General features: G+C 39.7%; 1 protein-coding gene across 1 annotated transcript in view; it reads left to right on the forward strand.

The window, feature by feature from the left end:
* epha6 (eph receptor A6) overlaps positions 1-21,723 on the forward strand; it is a 212,857-nt gene that overhangs the window by 183,102 nt on the left and 8,032 nt on the right. Inside the window, exons 9-13 of the mRNA XM_034694211.1 lie at positions 12,402-12,472; positions 14,447-14,572; positions 15,097-15,282; positions 19,361-19,422; positions 20,865-21,074. Of these exons, the coding sequence (XP_034550102.1) occupies positions 12,402-12,472; positions 14,447-14,572; positions 15,097-15,282; positions 19,361-19,422; positions 20,865-21,074 (655 nt within the window). The remainder of the gene's footprint in view (positions 1-12,401; positions 12,473-14,446; positions 14,573-15,096; positions 15,283-19,360; positions 19,423-20,864; positions 21,075-21,723) is intronic.

The raw sequence follows: 21,723 nt of genomic DNA on the forward strand, positions 1-21,723 counted from the left end.
AGCACTACAAGGCACAAAGAAACGCTGCTGGTATCTAGGAGACAGACCCCTCCTCCCGCTCTTGTCGCTTCTGTGTTCAGAGGAGCAAATATTCGCTTCACAAAAAGACAGACGCGAAGATATTCGCGCGAGTTTGCGGCGCAAATTTTTTTCTCGTGTTTGGTGTGAACGCACCATTAGACGTTATCACAGATAGTTCAGGACTCACTCACTCACCACCATAGACAGTCACTTATCCGCGGCACTGGCGGGGTCCCCCGAGGTCGTCGGTGTTGATAGGTGCTTGTTAATGAAGTCGAGAGCTTCGGAAGGGCTGGTAAAACTCATCCGTTCATCATTCCACATGAACACCAGACGAGCGGGGTGGTAGAGGCGAAAAGAGATGTCAGCCTGATGGAGCGCGCGTTTCACCGCGTAAAAGGAGGAACGAAGCCTGGCCACCTCCGGGCTGACGTCCGGGAAGAAGTGGATCCGCTTGCCTTTAAATAGAATCGGGCCACCATGGCGGCTGGCGAGGCGCAGAACCAGCTCACAGACCCTGTAGCTGTGCATCCGTACCAGAAGTGGCCTTGGCCTGTCCCCCACTGAAGGTCTCGGCGCGGCGGTGCGGTGGACGCGGTCAATGATGATGGGCATCTCAAAGGCAGTTGGACCAAAAACTTCATGAAGGAGGTTGCTGACAAACTTAGCGGGGTCAGGGATCTCTGCGGACTCGGGCAGACCGATAATACGGATATCCCATAACAGACAAAAATTCAATGCATCACACATTATGTGGTTAAGATCCAGCAGCATGTAATGATAAACCTGGCCAGTAGGTGGTTTCGTGTGCACATGAAGCTTCGAGAAATGAACCCTTTCTCGAACCAATTGGCTCAAGTGGTTCGAAGCCTCATGAGGCTTCATCTCACCATCACTACTTTTTAGGGTCGAGGAACAAGAATTACTGTTGCAAAGGTTTGCAGAAGCATTAAAAAAAAATCAAATTGTGCAGGAGCTGCGTAGACACCGTCTAACACGCACGCATGCTTAACCGGAAGTGGGTACGCCGTTGTTTTGACGCAGAAGTATAAATCAGCCTTTAGTGTTAGTGTTAGGGATAGGGTTAGGGTTTGGGATAGGGTTAGTACACATTGTCTGGAAGGTTATCTGATGTTAGTCTCATGTGAGCTATCAAAAGTTGGAGAATACTTTAGATTAGCTAATGAACTTGTTGTGGGTTGTTAAGTAATAGTAGTCGCCACATCATCTCTATTTAACAATGTGGCGAAAAGCACTCCAAAGGGAGATTTTGTGTCGTTTTTTTAGCTTTTATTTTATTGTGTGTTATTGTGCAACTGCATAATGGAAATTGTGTTTTAACTGAGTACTGTCATCTTGGCAATGAGAAAATGCAGAAAAACAAAGTTTGCACAAACAAGAAGAGCCTCCAGTTATCTTTCAAACATGGTCTCCAGCCTATTTGAGGTTCAATTTCCCAGTTGTACTAAAGTTACTTGGTAGACAGTGGAGTCAGACCATAACTCTTTGTGCATGCTTTGTGATTTAGACAATGTCTTTTTGGCTCATTTGCACAGGCTGAGAAGACGCAAAAGCTGCACAATCCTTTGGTGAATTGGGCCCTGAGTGTTAAACTGTGCTGGTTGCAACTGAATGTCCATGAGTGAACAGTGATATTCACACATGTTATTAGTTTTTGTTTCAGGCAGGGTGCAATAACTAACTGGGAAGTCCTTTATTTTTTCAATTTCAAAAGAATTTGAATTTGTTCACCTAGAAAAAAGCAACAGCAGAGCAGTCAGCCAATGATTTAACACTATTTTTCATACTTTTTGATAAGATGTCAGTCTGTGTAGGAGGCTCTGTGTTCCAACTTTATTTATCAAATACTCATTTGATGCCAGAGCTGAAGTAAGCCCTTTAGGCTTTTGGCATTTCAGCTCGAGAAGGACCTTTTTCTTTCACCTGAATCCAGCTAAAAGCAGCCGCAGTGATAGTTAGAGTGTTTTTTTACTTCATCACGATTTGTCAAGTCTGCGATCCCTCTGCCCTGTGTAGGAGGGACTTTCAGTCTCTTTCAGTTTTATAAAAGCTCCAAATGTACTTGAGCTGCCAGAGAAAGATGAGAGCATTCAGTCACTCAGCTCCCGTAGATGTGAGGTTGTACAACTCAAGTGAAGATATAAGAGGACCAGCTGTACACAGAGTTTTAACACCTGGCTGTTCTCAAGCTAAATACATCCATGTTTGCTTCTACTAATGCAAAATCTGTCGAGTGAAAATTTTAACTAGAGCAAAGCTGTCAGGGTTGCACAGATGCGGCCTAGAGTTGAAGAGCTTCACTGTATTTTTTAATTGTCTGTCAGTCTCTGAAACTCCTTTATCTTCTTCTCCACATTTCCTTTAATCCTTCCTTTCTTTGGTGCCCTCTGTGAGGTGACTGTGAGGGATGTTAGGCCAAGAGAGGAGTGGTTTGAATTACACTGATGCTCTGATTAGGGCTGTGGGCAAGGTTGTTTTACTGAAGTATGTGTGCATGTGTGGTTGTGCAAAGTGCTTGTGAATATGTTCTGTAACAATGCTTAACAGGCCAGAGAGCAGTGGAGGAAGCCAAGGTCTTTGTGTGTGATAAGTGTCTTTGTGTATCTGTGTGTGCGGCCTCTTTTCAACATGAAAGCCTTAGAGACAGAGGGGTAGGCGGATAAAGGGGATCAGAGGATAGGACTGCAAAAGACTGATAAAGGCACATGCCACCATTTCTTTAATGAACAGCTTGACCCCATCAGCAGAGGTCAACAGTAGCCTTCCAAATCCCCTTCTTGTCCTCTCTGCCAGTGTTACCCACCAGTGTTATCTGCCCTGTCTATCAGTGTCCAGCATCCCACAGACTTCACTTAGCTCAAGCCCAATCTGGCAACCTGCGGCTCATAGCCCTCTGACACCGGCTCTAATCTGGCAACCTGGATTATGTTAAGTCTTCAAAGAGGAGGCAGCTCATATGTGATCACATAAACCAACACTCACAAACACACATTTTTGACACACTCTGTCCGATGCACAGCTCAGGCATTTTCACTCCTGACTGCAGCCTGTATTATTGCATCATTTAGCCACTTTATTTGGCCATAGAGCTCTCTCTAATCTGGGGAAGGTTGTTTTTGTTGATTAGAAGAGTTACTGAAGCAGCATCATTGCCTCACATCAGATTTGAGACAGGGGTTTTGCAGATACGAAACAAAATAATGTTCTAACGAAGGAACCTCAGACTTCTAGGTATTTGTTTAAAGTTTCAACAACTTACTGTTTCCAGACTGTCTTATGGCCAACTGAGACTCTCCTACATCATTAAGCTTCCTAGCATGCAGTTTTATTATCAGTTGATTCTGTGATGTGCAGAGTAGATGGTGTGCAGAGTTTGTTGTTGCAGCACTGAGGGAAACACTGGCTCTTGATATTTTGAAGTATAATACAAGTGTACAGAATCATACAAGTGATGGGCAGAGTGCTTCTTCAATCAGATATATAGAGTATATGTTACAACAAAGTCCTTCATGTGTAATGGCCAAGCTCGTTTATTATTTTTAAAGGGAAATGGGTTTAAATTTGGGATAAAGATCAGATTGGATTATGTGTAAGTTCATAATTAAGGGGAACACATTTACATAAACCGTATATATATGTAAGTGTATATATACATATATATATAAATATATATGTATATATACATATATATACATATATACATATATATACATATATATACATATATATGTATATATATATACATATATATGTATATATATGTATGTATATATATATGTATATATATATATATATATATATACATTTGTATATATATATATAGAGAGAGAGAGAGAGAGAGAGAGAGAGAGAGAGAGACATTTTATCATGTATAAATTGGGATTAAGATCCTTTTTGTATCTAAGTTAAGGACTCAAGTTTTTGTAGTTCTCTTTTAAGGCGGTATTTTGATTTCAATTACTTAAATATAACAGCTTAGCCACATCTGCAGCAATTTTAAACTTGCAGGACGTACATCCTCTTCCTTATATAATTACTTTGGCTGCTTTTACTGTGTAACACATCAAAGTTCTCTATGTATTGGTATTTGATCAATATATTTCTTTATTCAACCTTTGTGTGTGGGTTACCAGTGGGAGAAATAGATGCAATTTGGAGCCTTACATTAAGTTCAAGTTCAAGTTTTATGTAACTAATTCATTATTTCAAAAGCAGCGATAGTTGTATTATTTAAAATGAGGGAAATTAGAAACTTCTGAGCGAACACCTTAACCAGACTTAAACCAACAATGGCATATGTCTATGCCATCATGTCCTGAAGGACTCAGCTGAGCTTTTGTTCCTTCAGCTCCACCATCTTTATCTCCAGGGGGGGAGATAGTATCTCTCATCTGGACCACAGGGGTGTGGGGATCCAGGGCTTAGGGGGGAGGTGGACATGTCTGGAGTGACAGTTAAGAGAGGACTTCTCTCTTAAGTGACAGTGTGACTTTGAGAGATCTCTGTTTCTGTCTCTGCTCTGTCCCTTGAGGAGGTTGGGGTCAAGCCTCTGGGCTCTGTTCTTCTCCTTGCTGTTGGGTCCTTAAAGCTGCCTTCAGAAATACACACATTTACAACATTGCATTATTGGGATGGCGGCTTTACATCTATGCCTCTTGTTTTTATAAATCCAGTTAATCTTGTTTTTTTACTGAAAGTCTTGATGTCAATCATCAGGCCCAGGGCATGGAATAACTTTGTTGCTGACCTGTTGTCTAACATTTGCAACACATCCCAGCTCAAATTTGTGAAAAGATAGGACACTGAAGCATAGGATGCACCTTTCCAGGGCTGTTGAATGATTGTTTGCGATTAATCGAAGCATTTCATTAGTTCATTGCAATTAATCGCATATTTGAAACTCCATTATTTTGCATGTCAAAACAGTCCAAGTTAACAACGGGAAGAAATTTCAACAGTGTCTTGATATGTACTTTATGATCTTGACTGTTGCGAGGTTCTCTTCTTCACTGACATTTCGAAAAACCCACAGGCATAGTTGGAAAAATATAGGTGAGTTTTTATTGGTGCCGGCCTTAGTGCAGTGCAGGATATTTACAAGGAACAAAGTGAGGAACAAAAAGAACAACAACTCAAAAGACTACTTACAAAAAAAACAATCATAGACAGGTTCAGTGAACAGACACTGCTCAGGAAGCTCCTTCATGCCAGACAAAAACTGCCAGAGGAAGCTCAACACAGCCCTGTTATATAGCCGGTGACTCCTCCCACTGGGCGTCACTAATTGCCAAAAGTTTTAACAAACATTACTTTTTAACAATTAAAACAACAACAACAAAACTAACAATACAAACCCCAATAACGATATATTTATCACAATTTTCTGGTAGTAATTTACTTAACCCTAAACCATGTTTTTAGGAGGTAAAATACTCCAACATATAAACATTGTATTTTCACGTCCATGTGGCACTTTTCGCCCGACATAGAAACCCTACTTAATTTGCGGAATCGGGACGTTCCGTTTCCGCGGATTCCACGCACCCAGGCGGTAAGCGGTGCTGCGTATACTGTAGTGTTTGAGTGTCGAGTGTATGCGGGATAAAACACGCGATGTAACAGAGAGGGACAGTGTAATATTGGAGTTGCGGTGAGAAAGGGGAAACTGACGGTGAGGGAAAGTTTGGTGTCTGTGTGCTTGTGTTTGTATGTCGGCATGTGTGTCAGTGTGTCCCTGCGCGCACTGCCTGCAGTCAGTGACGGTGCCGCTCCGTCACATTGACTTTTGGATTTATCATTCAAATAAATGCTGCACTGCTACACCAGGGTGGTCTGCAACCTTGACATAGAGGTAGGAGACAGCTTCAAAGTGCTTATTCTGCCAAACACAGTGTTTATTTTTATTTATCAAATTCTAGCCACCGCAGATTTAGTTTTATCCAGTTCTCTGACAGTTCCCATACTGTAAAACAGTTGTTCTCAAAGTGGGGTCCTAGGACCATGAAATAATTTGAATACATTTCTAATAAATTATAAAATTGTGCTGTGTCATTACAAAACAGCATATACACCATTGTTATGATACCATTTGGTGGCTCGAAGGGATATGTGAGTCTTGTTACTGTTCATTTTCTGAAAGCGTTTAAGATCAATTACTTTAAAAGTATAAATGTTGTCATGTTGAGTCAACAAGGAATGAAATGACCCTCTGTTTTAAAGTATACAACCCTAACCCTAGGGTTAGGGGTTAGGGTTGTGATTAGGGTTAGGGAACCACAACCGGACCAGAACCGAATCGAACCAGAACCGAATCGAACCGAACCAGACTCTAGCAAACCGAACCAGACTCAAGCAAACAGAACCAAACTCAAGCAAACAGAACCAGAACCAAACTCAAGCAAACAGAACCAGAACCAGAACCAAACACAAGCAAACAGAACCAAAACCAAACTCAAGCAAACAGAACCACAACCAACTCAAGCAAACAGAACCAGAACCAGACTCAAGCAAACAGAACCAGAACCAGACTCAAGCAAACCGAACCAAAACCGACTCAGGCAAACAGAACCAGAACCAGAACCAAACTCAAGCAAACAGAAACAGAACCAGAACCAAACTCAAGCAAACAGAAACAGAACCAACTTAAGCAAACAGAACCAGAACCAAACTTGAGCAAACGGAACCAGAACCAAACCAAGCAAACATTATTAATTTCCTCAGTGTGGGTTGGCATTGAGAAAAATCAGATGCCTCAGCTTGGATGGGCTGATCTGATTTTTCCTCTCAGAATTTGCCCTGTCTTTGAGAAGAACCCTAACCCTAGCCCTCTCAGAAGGAACAGATGTAGCCACGATACACAGCCTCCCCTCCATCACCTGTATCCTATATCATCACATGTGATTGGCCACATGGCCGCCATGCTGACCAATCAAAACAAAGTTCTGCTGTGAGCAGAGCTGGGGCTGAACACTGTGAGAGCTAAGCAGCGAAAGGAAAAAACTGGGAGCCGGCTCTCTCTCAATGGAAGCCGGCTCTTCTGATTCACTATAAAGCATCGACTCTCAGAGCCGCAGCTTTTGATCATGACACATCACTAATGTGCTTAATCTGTGTTACAATTATGAGGGGGTCCTTGGACAATTTTCTCACCTGTAAGGGGTCCCTGGCTCCAAAAAGTTTGAGAACCCCTGCGATAAAATACTGCTCTACTGGTTTCTGTGATGCTTTAACATCGGTTTGATTAGTTGCACTTTAGCTCAAAGTCAATGTACTTTGTTGATATTCGAATTCTGTTGGCACAAAGTTCATGTAACTTTTCAATTGTCAACTGAGCTGTCTGGAAGATAATACTAACATATTAATACTACATATCGTGACTGATGAGCAGAAGCCTTGTAGGCTATCTCCAAATTATCACTTTCCAGGAAGTCAAAAAAAATTAGGCAAGGCAAGTTTATTTATAAAGCACCATTCATATATAGAGCAATTCAAAGTGCTTTACAGAGTTAAAAACAAAAACCAGAGCAGTAGCAATCAACAAAAACATACAGCAAACGCTTCAAAGATTAAAATTTTATATGCGGCCAGTTATGTTTTTTCTACTCTCTCTCTGTACTTATGTAACTTAATGTACATAGTAAATAGTGTTGGGTCTTGTTATTTAAATTAAAACATGTTTTTCACATAACTAAACACTGCAAGACATTCAACCAAAAGCTCCTGATACATTTAATCTGTAAAATATTAGAAAGCCTACTGAGATGCATAAAAGGAGATTCAAAGCATTGATTAACACAAAAAAATCCAAATGATAAAATACGGAGATACAACGTTTCTGACTGTCAGCGATGATATTTACATTAGATTAGAATTACATTTGATGCATAGTTGTTTTTTGTTTGTTTGTTTTCTTTAGAAGAAAAAGTATATACATTTCCAAATATCGTCAGTTTCAATGAAAACAGCTCACAAGAAAGAAGTTTAAGAACTTAGTCGTACTTTGAGATATCCTTGGCAGGTATGACACGGGCAGCAGTGATAAGATTTTATCTTATACGTGAAGAATGTGAGAAAATGAATTAAGGACTCCACTCATGAGAAGTAGCAGCCCATGTCCCTATGCACAAGGTCATTAATTAAGTCCTCTACTGCAAAATAAATTTTAAAATTCATCAGTGATACGGCCTGTGAGAGAACTCAGAGCACCACTCTTCCTTCATGTAATTAATTTTCATCTCACTGCTCCTCTTAAGCTTTGCCACCTCCACCTGTCACGCACCAAGTACCAAATACTTGTAAGCATAGCTTTTTAGTCAATTTTTTAAACAGTACTGACATTTCTTACTGAAGGGATTACTAAACATTTAGGTAATATGAACCATGTTTGTATGAAAAGAAGCTTTTTATGACCTGAACAACAGACCAGATATTTAACTTAAACGGTAACTTACACTGGATAATTAAAATACAACCTCTCTCTTACCATAATTGATATTCAAGCAGGCAATAAATGTCTAAGTATTTAATTAAAGTGTTGATGAGGTTGGGATACATTGTCATTGTATTCTGGGGTTGCAGACGTTTTAGAAATTTTGAGTTGATTAATAAACACCTGTAAATTGTGAGGGTATTAATTTGACTGCATTGGAGGGACTGCATTAATCCATTTAGAACAGCTAAACCATTTAATTTAGATGTTACCAGTGAATACGAAAAAAATCCCTCCGGTCTCAGTACGGTAAAAATACCCCTAAGGGTACAAACATATGATAGGGTCTGCAGTTTTATGTTACTCTATCTGTTACAACAGATAAGAATCAATGCCACTTTTTTAAAAAACTGTCAACAGGTGAAACCCTTTAAGTTTTCAGGGGCAGACTTTGTTGCATTTGAATTTCAAGTATTATTTCTTATTTATGAAGTGCACCTACCTCAAACACTTCAGTTGTGTTCACATATGCACAAAACTTGAAAATATCCAAAATGTTGGGGTGGGTCGCATGTTTGAACGCAAACAGACATATTTTTTCCCAGAATCTTTCCTTCTTGCCCCCTATAGTACAAGTTTTGTGTGAAGTCGGGGGTTAGCTGATGTGAGAACTCAGCAGGATATATTCAAGAAATTCCCAGAGTGTGTTTATGCTCGAGGGTAATGATTATTATATCATATGACTGGTGCAAACACACAAGAGAAACATGCAACAGGAGGAATGAAAACATACAAGGTTGACTGAGGTTAATCATTTTCCAAGCTTTTTGCAGATCTGTCTGTTTCTATGCATCACTGAAATAAATGCTAAATCTGTCACCATAGCACAGGTCTCCATTGATTGTTTGCCATCATGTTGTAAATGTCATGTCATGTCCTGCCTCCCAGGACTCACTCCACCATCCCTCTTTTCTTTGATTGAGGCCTTCACTCGATAAGGAACATGTGTCAACAAGCCACTGTGGAAATGTTTACAGGCAGAGCTCCTGAAAACTAATTGAAAATTGAAGTAAACTTAAGTACAACCACTGTTGAATGGAAGTTACTGTCCTCGTATAAACCAAGCAGAAACCTCAGGCTGTGCGAATTGAAGCCAATGTGGAAGATGTTATAAACTGCAGTTTCTCGAGTATCCACTAGAGGCTGCCTCCGGAAGTACCGTAAACCACATACACCCCAATTCAAAAAAGCCGATCTTTACAGCAGAAATAAACATGTTTACAGTCTGGTACAAAAGACGGAGTCTGGATAGCTAATTTCTCGATTGGCACACACTGTATGGGGGGTGAATTTTTTCATAACGTGGCAATTTTGAAGATATTAAGATTACAAGTCTTTTATTATGAGAGGAACAGCTGACTTGATTGACAGGCGGGAACACTGTAGCTGTTGGCTAGGAGTCTCAAAGCCCGCCTCTTTACCTCGCACTAGCTCAACAGCAGTTAGGTTGAGTTCAACATATCCTCCCCCCGACTATCAGCTTCAAAACAGCACTTCAGAAAGAGATGGGTGACGTCACAGATACTACGTCCATTATTTATACAGGCTATGGTATAAATCCACAAAGTCTTTCACTTTAATGAAGTAGTTTAGTTTCCTTGACTCTATCAAACCTTATTCTAAAGGTTGAAGAAGCTCAGATGGTTCACTTCTTTGAGGGTTATCAAAAGAACCACTTTGTCTTGGGTCCTGCTGTTGTTGTATTATAGATTTCTGTATTCATTTGTGTGTAACACTGTGTAAGCTGTTCGTTTTGTGTAATCACTGGATAGAAAGGAAACATAAAGTTGAAGAAAAAAGTTACATTCTGAAAGCAAATGAAGCTATGCATTAGATTCTATTTAAGTAAATAGCTACAGTAATAACTTATAATGAGGTGGCTTTGCTTGATGAGTGTTGTCAGCTGGGAGTCAAAAATTCCCATCTGTTCCCTCTACTTTGCCATGAACAGGATTTTGGGTGTGATTCTGACAGATTACTTGGTGTTTTCTTCACTTTTTATTTTGGGGTGACATCCAAGCATCTATTTAGATAAATTCTTCTGTGGTCTTTTGCAGATGCTGTCATCTAATCTCTCAGCTTTTCAGACTTTTTGGCAGCAGCTTTTTTATCAGTGGTTGGCTGTCGCTGGATGTCTCAGTGCCCAGATAAACTCTTGCACAAACACACACACACACACACACACACACACACACACACACACACACACACACACACACACACACACACAGGAGGGTGAGAGAGTTTTAGCATCAGCGGATCCATGATATTTTTCCCTAGCAGTTTTGTGAGAGAAGACCTTTAATATCTTTAGTTTAGAGCAATCTTTTTTTTCTTTTTGAGGTCCATTTCCTTGATATTCTCAAAGAATTTAAACTGTGTGTCGCAGTCTAACCTCCTTCTTAACTGTCATTAAACTATCTCTTTAAAGGTCACTCATACTGCCTGCTGACATCTTCTATCATATCATAAGCTCTGATCGGTTAACTTCACAAAATATTTTTAATTTTATTCTTTTCCACTTTGGCTGGTAAAAATATGAACTTATTTCATGTCTTTGGTGTTGAAGTTTGGATTCTGACCAGATATGCTGAGGCTTTCCTGAAATGATCATTAGCATACACAGTCCCATGAACATTTTCTCTTGTCTTCTTTTACTCCCTGTTTTATGTACACCTACACTTGCACGTGTCATTTTCTCTCACCTTCCTGCAGCTGTCATACCAACTGTTGGAGTGTTTAAGCATTTACACTATTTTTGGAACTGCAAATCTTAGGTGCAACCTTTGCTGTGTTGTTTAGTCATAGGTTGTTAAAAACAACACATCAAACCTGCACCGTTTGTAAGACTTTCTGAGTGTGATGCAAAAGTGTGAAAATAGAGAAAAATCAAGTTGCCAAAGTGTCTAAAAGATACTTTAATGGTTGAGTATCAAATTACAAAACACAATGTAAACTAATACAAAGCTAAAGGGAGCTGTATTTAAAGCTACTCTAAAGAGTTTTTAACTGGTTATAAAACACACACTGAAATGAAAATTGATGCCTCTATGTGAGCTACAAAAACAAACAAGACCATCAGTGTCATGAGTGACTATTTCTTTAAAATAACTTGAATGCCTCTGACTGTTGCAATAGGGTTGGTGTCAGAGGAGACTATTTGCAGTATGCTGGAGATACAATTTACCCTGAAGAGATTCACAATGATTAAACTGTTAAAGGAAGCAGGATGAGGTTTCTTTCCAGCAAAAACAACCTACTTATGTAAAGGACAGATTTAGCAGAGAGATGGGAGGTACTACTTTGTCCACAGGGGGCGCCATAATCAACCTAAACTAAAAGTTCCTTTTAAAAGGGATGTGTCCCAGCAACCCAGAAAACATAGGTGCCAAAGTCTCGCGACCACCACTGTCCCTCAAAGTGATTTAATGTGGCTTCATTTAGCTGGTCTGCAGAAAATTTGCCTACCTATATGAGCATGTGGCTGTCCTGTGCTGCCCCTTTGTTGAGAAAATGGCCAGAGAACTGAAACAGAAGCTAGGCTATCAACAACTGTAGAGGTCAACTCTAACACCTAAGTTAGCTAATTGTAGAAAGTTTGACTAATAATGTTTTTACACAAATAGAAGCCCCGGTCAAAAGACCCTTTTAGATTTAGAGTGTTGCACAGAGAGTCCATCATGCTTCATGCGAGAGAATGTAACTTTTGAAAGAAGAGACCACATACATTCTGAGGGAAATCACACACCGTTGCAGTATTACTAACCACGTTTGTTTACATGGTGAGTTGCAGATCCCTAGAAAGTTAGTTCAACAATAATCCTCCTTAAGAACAGTTATATAACTGCACATCTGACATGTTGTCTTTCAGGTGTCAGTGGTACTTCAAGGCCAAGATGACGTCAGAGGAGAAGAGGAGGACCAGCTATCAGAATGGACTTGGTAAATCATTCAGGCTTTTTCTGTCTTGTTGTTCAAACTTTTTCCTTTGGCTGTCACCTTTGTTTTTGTGTTTTCACATTTGGAAAAAAAAGAGTCCAGCACCTTTATTTTCCAGGCTAAAGTCTGTTGATTTTATTTTTATTTTTTTAATACAATGCTTGGCAAGTTGTATAACCTAATAGATGAAAATAACTTTTGCCAGAATGATCCAGTTCATTTGTTATGAAGGTGCCAGGATTTAATTTGTGATGAGTCTGAGCCAATTAGCAGGAACAAGAGAGAGCTGGTGTGAGCCACAGTTAGCAGCTAGCAAGCTAGCCACCTGCTCCTCTCTTGGCATTCAACACACACAGTGTACTGCAGTATGGATCATTTCCCATGTGTCTCTCTGCTATGCATATGGGAATTTTGCACAGCAGTGATAGTCCCCACCTCAAACCTTACAAAAACAAAAACATGACTGACTTCCTGTTGTTCCAAATGCAAGAAAAGAGGAGGCAAATGTGGTATTTATATGATAGTTTCAGGAATGAAGATGTCAAACACATCAATGGTGCAAAAAGCTTTAAAGCTGCATGCTCCTTCATCTCTCTGGCTCTCCTTCCTCTCCCTCCCTCCCCGTCTCCTGCTCTGCTCCTCACCTCCCCTCAGGTTTCATTTGATCTGCTACACGAGTTCCCTTCTTTTTTTGTTTTGATTAATCTGGTTACATAGCTGCATCCCTTGACTTTCTGTATCTGCCCTCCTGTACTTTCCATGTCTTCTGCCCGTCTTTTGTCTTTTAATAGCCAACTTTTCAATTCCGACAGGAGAAAAACAAATTGAAATAAGAGCTGTGAGGTGAAAAAAAACAGAAAGAAGTTTGAAAGTGAGCAGAAAGAAGAAGGCTTGGGTGAGACAAGGGAAAATTGCACAGGGAGGAGAGAGAGATACAAGGATGAGGGCCACAAGATTGAAAAGTGAAGAGGACAGAGAGAAACGTGGCGGTTTAGCAGGGACAATTTGAAATATGGCTCAAAAGCCATGAAGGTAAAATGAGATAAGAGAAGGAATGTACATTAAATTATTTTTTCTAAATGGCTTAAAACTCACAATGTAACTCTGATATCCAGGATTAAAACAATCCTTGAAACGCTGCATCACTAGTGTTTAGTCTCAGGTCTCATCCTTGAGTCGGCGTTCTTGCTTCTAGAGGAGAAACAGTCCATAGGATTTTGGTGTATAAGGCATCAGAGACAACGGACTGTTATTTCTTATTTTTCTATTTATTTCTCTGTTTTTGAGATACTGTATCGATTCCTGAAGGAGAAACACAGCTTTCGTCTGGCTCCCCTTCCTCCACAGGGAGGTCAGGGTTTAGAGCCTGAACAGCAGCATCCTGTTAAAGTTTCATTGACTTGCTCAAGGACACTTCAGCAGGGAGGATGTTGCTTTCATAAAGCAGGGAGGCTAAAAACCTTGCCCTGCTTTAAAAAACAGTCTCAGTGTGCTTCCCTGCTGAGTACTCAACAAGCTATCCATGATTGTGTGTGTGTGGATGTGCTGCATGTGTGTAAGTCTTCAGAGGGAGGCAACATTTTTGCAATTTTGTTATGGCTTGGAGAGGATGTTGAACAACAGTCAGGGTAACTTGACTAACTTTTGCAAGCTTATGATCATCCTGATTGTTTATGTTTGATTTTACTCTGTGAATGAGAACTCAAGCTCCCAGTAAAGACGGAAAAAAGAATTGAGGAGAGAGTGAGGGGTATTATATTTGAGTCCAGTCATTGAGTTAATAGTCCTTATTTCAGATCGATTACATTTCAAACATTTTCTTAATTGTGTTTCCTGTTTGTCTTTTATTTTCTTTCAAAACTGAAATATTGTTACATTTATTATTTAGATATTTTTTAGATAGCTTATGATGTTGAAAAAACACCGTCAATCCCTCTAGCTTATCATCACTACATTTTTTCCCCACTGTTCCCAAAGTCCCCTTTCCAGGAATAAAGACCTATGTGGACCCTGATACATATGAAGACCCCACACAAGCCGTCCACGAGTTCACCAAGGAGATCGACCCATCCAGGATCCGCATTGAGAGGGTGATTGGAGCCGGTAAACACACACAAACAAACACACTCGCACACACTTGCAGACATAGTTACACACTCATCCACTTGTCACGCTGCTTTGTGTCCTCTGTGTTTGGACTATGAGGATTTCATGTTGATTAGAATAACAACAGCTATTTTAATGTGTCATAGGAGATGATCTGTTTTCATTCAACACGTATAATTGCCGTGAACCTCCTCTACTCCTTTGTGCGCCCCAAAAAAGGACGCCTTTTTCCATTTCCCTGTGTCTCAGTGTCATTTTCTCTGCCCAGACTGCAGGAATATTAAAGCCTTAACAGGTTTAGAGAACAAAAGATGGTGTAATAATAGATGTGAAGCTTTTTTTAGAAGATGAGAGGGAGAATTTCATCAAATTTAACTAATCAGAAGAAGAGGCAATAATGCTGGAGTTTAGATGGGAACTGCAACACTGCCACCATGTGGTGTACCATGGTGTCTAGTGACGGAGAGAAGTCTTCTCACAGTGGGAATGTGTGGGTCTATGTGTTTATGTGTGTGCTGTAGGTGAGTTTGGTGAGGTGTGCAGTGGACGCCTGAGAACCCCAGGGAAGAAGGAGATTGCTGTGGCAATCAAGACGCTGAAAGGAGGCTATGTGGAGCGTCAAAGGCGGGACTTCCTACGTGAGGCGTCAATCATGGGCCAGTTTGACCACCCCAACATCATCAGGCTGGAGGGCGTGGTCACTAAAAGTAAGTAAAGATGATGATATGTTGACATTGAACATTTTGTGGGTCGGACTATGTCTGCAAATTGAATTTGTCACTTCCTCACAGTGTCATGTTGTCACTGCCTGGTTTAAACTGTGATTACTTTAATGCTGTTTACAGTAACTCCACCCACAATTTTCCACTCAGTCACTCTCCTCTTCTGTGGGAAACATTTTCAATAGTCGCTTTCTTTTTATGAAAAAGAGATCCTTCTACTTTTCTGTTTGTTGACCATCCAAATGCAGCTCTAATATTAAACACTTTGCCTTAAACCCAGCATTTCAGATTGCTGCCTCTACAGCCATTACACTGTTTACCACGTGCTGATTGGTAAATGTGCGCCTTTTGTTATTTAAGTAGTAAATTGCAGTAGAAGTACCCTTTTAGATAGCTGAATTCTCATTTCTATTTATGTAATACCAACCGATTGCTTTGGTGTTTCAAGTTTAGAGAGCTGACCACCCTTTGTTAACACACATTGTTTCAACTTCTATTTATAAATTGCAGATTATGCGCTATATACTTTAAATCCAGAGTCAGTGGGTGTGTTCATATGGTATGTGAGTGACCAGCATGCATGGTCATGTATGTCCTAACGCTCTGCTTTTGTGGAATACTATGCTTTATCTACAAAGGTCTGTGCATGTGTGTGCGTGTCTGTGTCTGTGTGTGGATTTGTTAACGAGCTCTGTTTTACGGGGCTCACCCAGTGCAACATATGGTTGTTTTTACAGGGGGTGTATAAAGTGAGACATGGCTGTGAATATAAATGTGTCCCCTGAAGACCTCCTACCCCTTTCCGGAATGTAAATAGAGGACATTCATGTGCTCTAACCCCGCTGACAAGGACTGGGCTGATAAGGCTCTTTGAAAGCCAATACTGCCATTATTTCATTAAAGCTGCTGATTGCCGATGTTTTGCGCCAATAGATTTAACTGTAGTTTTATAGTCTCCCATCTCTGAGCCAACCGAGTGAAAAATCCTCCCGCTAAACAACGAGATGAATTCACTGTTAAGAATAACAAAAAAACACAACTGATGATAAAAAGAACAATTGAGTTGCTGATGTGATTAAAGAACTTTTCATCAGCAAAGGTCAACAGCAGTGACTGGCGGCACTGAATAGACATTCAGACGAACAAAAAACTTCTTCACAGATTCTGAAAACACTTCACTGTATGAAAACACTGTATCTGGCCTTTTGTTGCCTTCATCATTTTTATTTTGTAAAAAAAAAAAAAAAAGAAAAATGTAAAACTGTGCTCCGCCCTCTGGCTTCTTCTTGTGGCTTTTACGACTGTGCAGCTCATCGCGGTGTTGTTTTTGAATAGTTAAAGCCATTTAGTGTCTTGTGTTTGTTTTTCATTTCTCAATCGTAAGAATGTAAAAAAGCAAAAAGCCACCTGTGTGCACGCGGCAAAGATAAAGTTATGAGCAAACCATGAATGCTTATCCAATGGTGCATCAACACACTTAATACACTCTACATGCAAGATCGTACATTCAGAACCCATCTGAGCTCAAGGCAATGGGGCATTATATATAGAGACACTTATTCTGAGTATCCCCTTTCCGTCTTCCCTCCATCTTTTCCTCCCTACATCTGTTGTTGTTCTTCAGAGACTAATTACGAGGAGTATTGTGCTGTGACTGACTGCTATACCTGCTCAGAAATAACAGGTGACACATTAGACTGTAAACAGGTGCGTTTGTTTTCGTTCAGGCTCTGCACTGCATAATATTGTTTCCAGACCTCGCTAATTAGCTCAGGAAGGCTAAGCTTGATCAAATAATTTTCTGTTTATCCCTCTTGGATTGGTATCAGGGGGGAGTATTTGTGAATATGATTTTGCATATAAAATAATGTCTAATGCTGCTTTTTGGTCTACACTAAATATGGTTCCGCTTGTTCCACTGTGCCCACGCTTTGTCTTCTTTTTGTCAGGCAAAGAGATTGAGGGTAAACATTTAGTGTCACATTATTTTTTTTTTATACACCCTATTCAGATTTAATTATTTAATCAACTTAAAGGTGCCACTCAGGTGAAATATAAGATGAGTCTTTGACAATCCTGTGGGACAGTTTAACTCTGGTATACAAGTAACAGATTGCATGACTTTAATACAGGTCAAAGGCAGTTTGAATTTCATCGATCCAATGTGGACATCTAACCAACCAACCCCACCCTAATGCAGTGTAATGTTAATTTCTTGCAGAAACCTTAAGAGCCGTCACGACCATATAAGGAGGCAGAGGCAGGAGATGGAGCAAACTCACGCTGTGGGAATTTATTTACAGTGAACAATAACACCAACGATAAAACACAGACAGACTAACCCCCCTCAGAGACAGAGGCTCACATAAATACCCTTCCCAATTGGGTGCTACCAAGTGCTAGACATATGAACCCTTTCAAAAAATCACCCCAGAAGACTAAAATATACATTACAATCAATCTACCAATAATTATACCAATGACTTTGTTCCATTCACTTACATTTACCCACATAATCGATGGAACCCTCCCAGCTCAATATTCCAGTAACTGAGACTATCAAGACTTCTGCTACAGGCAGTGTAGACTAATTACTGTGTTTTTGTTTAATGTGCTTTTTTTTTGTGAAAAATAAAGGTGGAACAAAAAGTTTTGGTAAACTTTGCATCAAGAAGATTCTTTCCTAAACTGTTAATTTTGGTAAACATCAGGGAGTGTATCCGATGCAGAATGAGAGTCACAGATTGTGTATTTATAGTAAAATTACAGAATATTTTTTAATCTGTTTGCTTCTGTTACACTAACATATGTGTCTCTCTATCATGCGATTTTTCACATTCTCATGTGAGGGAAACAGCTGCCTTGAAAAAGTGTCACATCATGGTGTTATTTCAGCACAGTCACACTTTAATTCTCCATTTCCAGCCGTTGAGAATGTTTAACAGCACAGTGGCACACAGGCCTGGACAACTGTGTTCCCAGCTGTAAACCAGTCAATCTGTTGCTCTGCAGGGATGCTCTGTAGGGAAACGCTAACATTTGTACAGAGAAATGGTGCTTGAACGAGTTCCCAACTAATGTTTCAAGTCATATGGAAACTGCATACTGAGCAGGTCCAGTTCGGCTGGTTCAAAGTTATATGAATTGAGCTCCTTGACTTGATGCATCAATCAGCTGCTGATGTGTGTTTACCCACGCTCTCTACTATTTCCTGTCTCAGACTGACAAGTGCACTCAAACACACACATGCACACTTGAAATGTAATTTTGTCAGGTCATTTTAACCACATTCCTACTTGACTAAATAATATGTTGGTGTTTTAGAAGATCAGGATCGGGAACCAATAATGTGAAGACCAACATACCAAGGGACTAAGGGACTGCAGATGAAAATTAGCTTTAAGCAAACTCTGCTACAATGCATCAAATGGCAGCATTCATGTTCAATATTGTACATGGTCCCTTATAAATAAATCTAATAATAAAAATAATAAAATAATCTTGATATATCAGGTATTTGTCTGGACCAGTTAGACCCCTTATGAATATAAAATAATAGTTGCAACTTCAATGTTAAATGTGCACTTTTGGTTGACAATCACACACATTTAATTTTGTGTACTTACACAACAAATACTTACACAACAAATTATTAAGTCATATCAAAATTACCAGTTCCGTTTAGAGCTGATAATAACCATGTGATAATCTTACTAAGTGGAGGTAAGATAAAAGAAGTCTAATCGGCAAATAGTGTAATATTGGCTGGTCAAATTTAGAGTATGTTGCAACTTTACACAAACAAAAGTCAGAATGTAACCAAATAAAAAATATGTAAGAACACCTGAGCAGAGATCATCCTTTGAGTTTATGAGCTGTGAAGTGTTCCTCACCGTCTTCATTCAACAAGGGGAAATTAGTATATTATCCTTACAGTCTCATGTCATATCTTGTTTTTATACCTCCATTGTAGGTTGTCTTTTCTGGCAAAACAAACTTAAATTTAGCAGAGAAATCATCTCTGGAGAAATAAGAAGAGTGTGTTTTATTGGTTTGTTTGCAGGCAGGCCTGTGATGATCGTGGTGGAGTACATGGAAAATGGCTCACTGGACTCATTTCTCAGGGTAAGTGTTGAGATTACATCAGCATGCTTCTCATGTTTGTTCCCCACATGAATTTAACCAAAGCCATGGTGCAAAATGACACATTAGATCAAAACAAAAGAGGACCAATGTGTAGAATAATTATTAAACCTTTATTTTACCAGAATAAGATTTGTTAAACAAAAGAGCAAAAGCAAGGGTTCAACAAAAGTTATTCTGAATGTCCATGAAAAGAAATTGAATTCATATTGTCCAAATTAAACAGGGGAACCATGTGGGAGCAAGAGAAGGTTACAATGATAAACACTAGAAGCAAGAAAATGCAGGGAACATGAGACAACGTAACTACGGCTGTTTTCGAAACCGCCTACTATACTAGCAGTATGTACTGATTTGGCCAAAATTCAGTATGTAGTAAGTAGTATGTGAACAAGAGCAAAATCTGCAGTAAGCCAAAACTCCCCAGATGTCTACTGATTCGGGAAAATTTCACAGTATGCATCGGACCAGTCTGCCTCGCGTACTGTTTCCCACAATGCACAGCGCTCGTTCCACTTTTTCTTTTTCCTTCTTTTTCGATGGGAGGAAATCCGTTTTTGGGTGCTGTGAAAATTATTGAATTACATATAAACCACTTCCTAACTTTTAAATCATAAGTGGATGCTAAAGAAGTTTACTTCCGCTTTTCAAAACCAGAAATCCAGTGACGTCTGACCCAGCATACTGCAACACAGATTGAACAGAACAGTCATACTACATACTGAATTCAAACGCAGTATGTATTAGGCAATACCTACTGCCTACTACATAAGTAAGTAGTATGTAGCAGGCCGTTTTGAAAAACAGCCAAAGACTCATCAACACAAGGGAGGAAACATAGGGACTAATTACACACTAGTTAACTAGCAACAGGTGTGGACACAGGGCACAGGTGAAACTAATCAGGGTAATCAAAGTGGAGGGAAACACACAAGGGCAGGAACAGGGATCAAGAACTTCAAAATAAAACAGGAAATACAATAGAATTAATTAAGAAAACAAGTTAAAATACACACACACAAGGAAAACAACACAAGACATGGATAACTACTAAACACAAGGAAGGCAATGGTTGTTGGATAAATCAACTAATACAGAATACAGACAGGGAGGAAACAAGACATGAAACAAGGTAATTCTACAAAATAAAACAGGAAATCAAAGACAAATAACTATTCAAGGAAAATAAAAAACTAAAGAAGAGCAACTCATGACACTTTTTTCTCATGTGTTGTGTCACTGATTTATTTCACTATATTGTTGCTATTGTGTTAACATCATGTTTTCTGTTGCATTTCTTTGTCTTTTTTATTCATCCATCAAACCCTCCTTCCTCCATTATTGTCTTCATTGTCTTTGCTCTTTTCAATAACTCCTTGAGTGTTGCTATTTATTCTCTCTTTCCATCTTTCTCTCCCTGTTAGCAACATGATGGTCACTTCACTGTCATCCAGTTGGTTGGCATGCTGCGTGGAATCGCCTCAGGCATGAAGTATCTCTCAGACATGGGTTACGTTCACCGAGACCTGGCAGCTCGAAACATCTTAGTCAACAGCAACCTGGTGTGTAAAGTGTCCGACTTCGGCCTGTCCCGGGTCCTGGAGGACGACCCAGAATCTGCTTATACGACAACGGTATGCCTGACACAACTCTCTGAAACCTGGTATAGTATAAAATGGTGGCATTTTGGTCCATAACACCATCATATGGCCACAATTTTGTGGTTAAAATTGAGTTATTGCCCTACAAAATCTTTAACACAACATTAACTGTCTGGAGTCTAAATTATGTGCTCTGCTCAACTAAAAATACTGAATTGATTGGGGATTTATGGGTAGAGGGCAGGAATGTTAGAATGTAAATACAATGTTATCTACAATGTTTGGAAAATGTGTCACTTGCATTTAAAAGGCTGTGATGAAATATATCTGTAGTCCACAAAAAACAACTGTTGTCCCTCTAAGGTACGCTAAAGTTGTCTCAAGAGGTTCCTGTAATTTTAATTATGTACGTTTGTTTTCTTTCTATCCTACATGGAGGAGGTCTCCAACCATTGTTATAAAGCCAGCCATCAGAATGGATGTTAGAACAAAAAGTATTCAAAATATATAACTTATACTTGATCACCACATCAGAAGTAACACAATAGTGCTCTCGAAGATTAGTCACATTCACTGTCAGTCATCCGGTTTGTCTCTGGCTTTGTGAGAGAACCTCATTAGAGGCAGAGTTGAAAGTCTGGAACCATGAAAGACAGAAGTAGAGAGCCAGTTAATAACAACT

Source organism: Notolabrus celidotus, chromosome 10, assembly GCF_009762535.1.
Source record: "Notolabrus celidotus isolate fNotCel1 chromosome 10, fNotCel1.pri, whole genome shotgun sequence".
Lineage (NCBI taxonomy): Eukaryota > Metazoa > Chordata > Actinopteri > Labriformes > Labridae > Notolabrus > Notolabrus celidotus.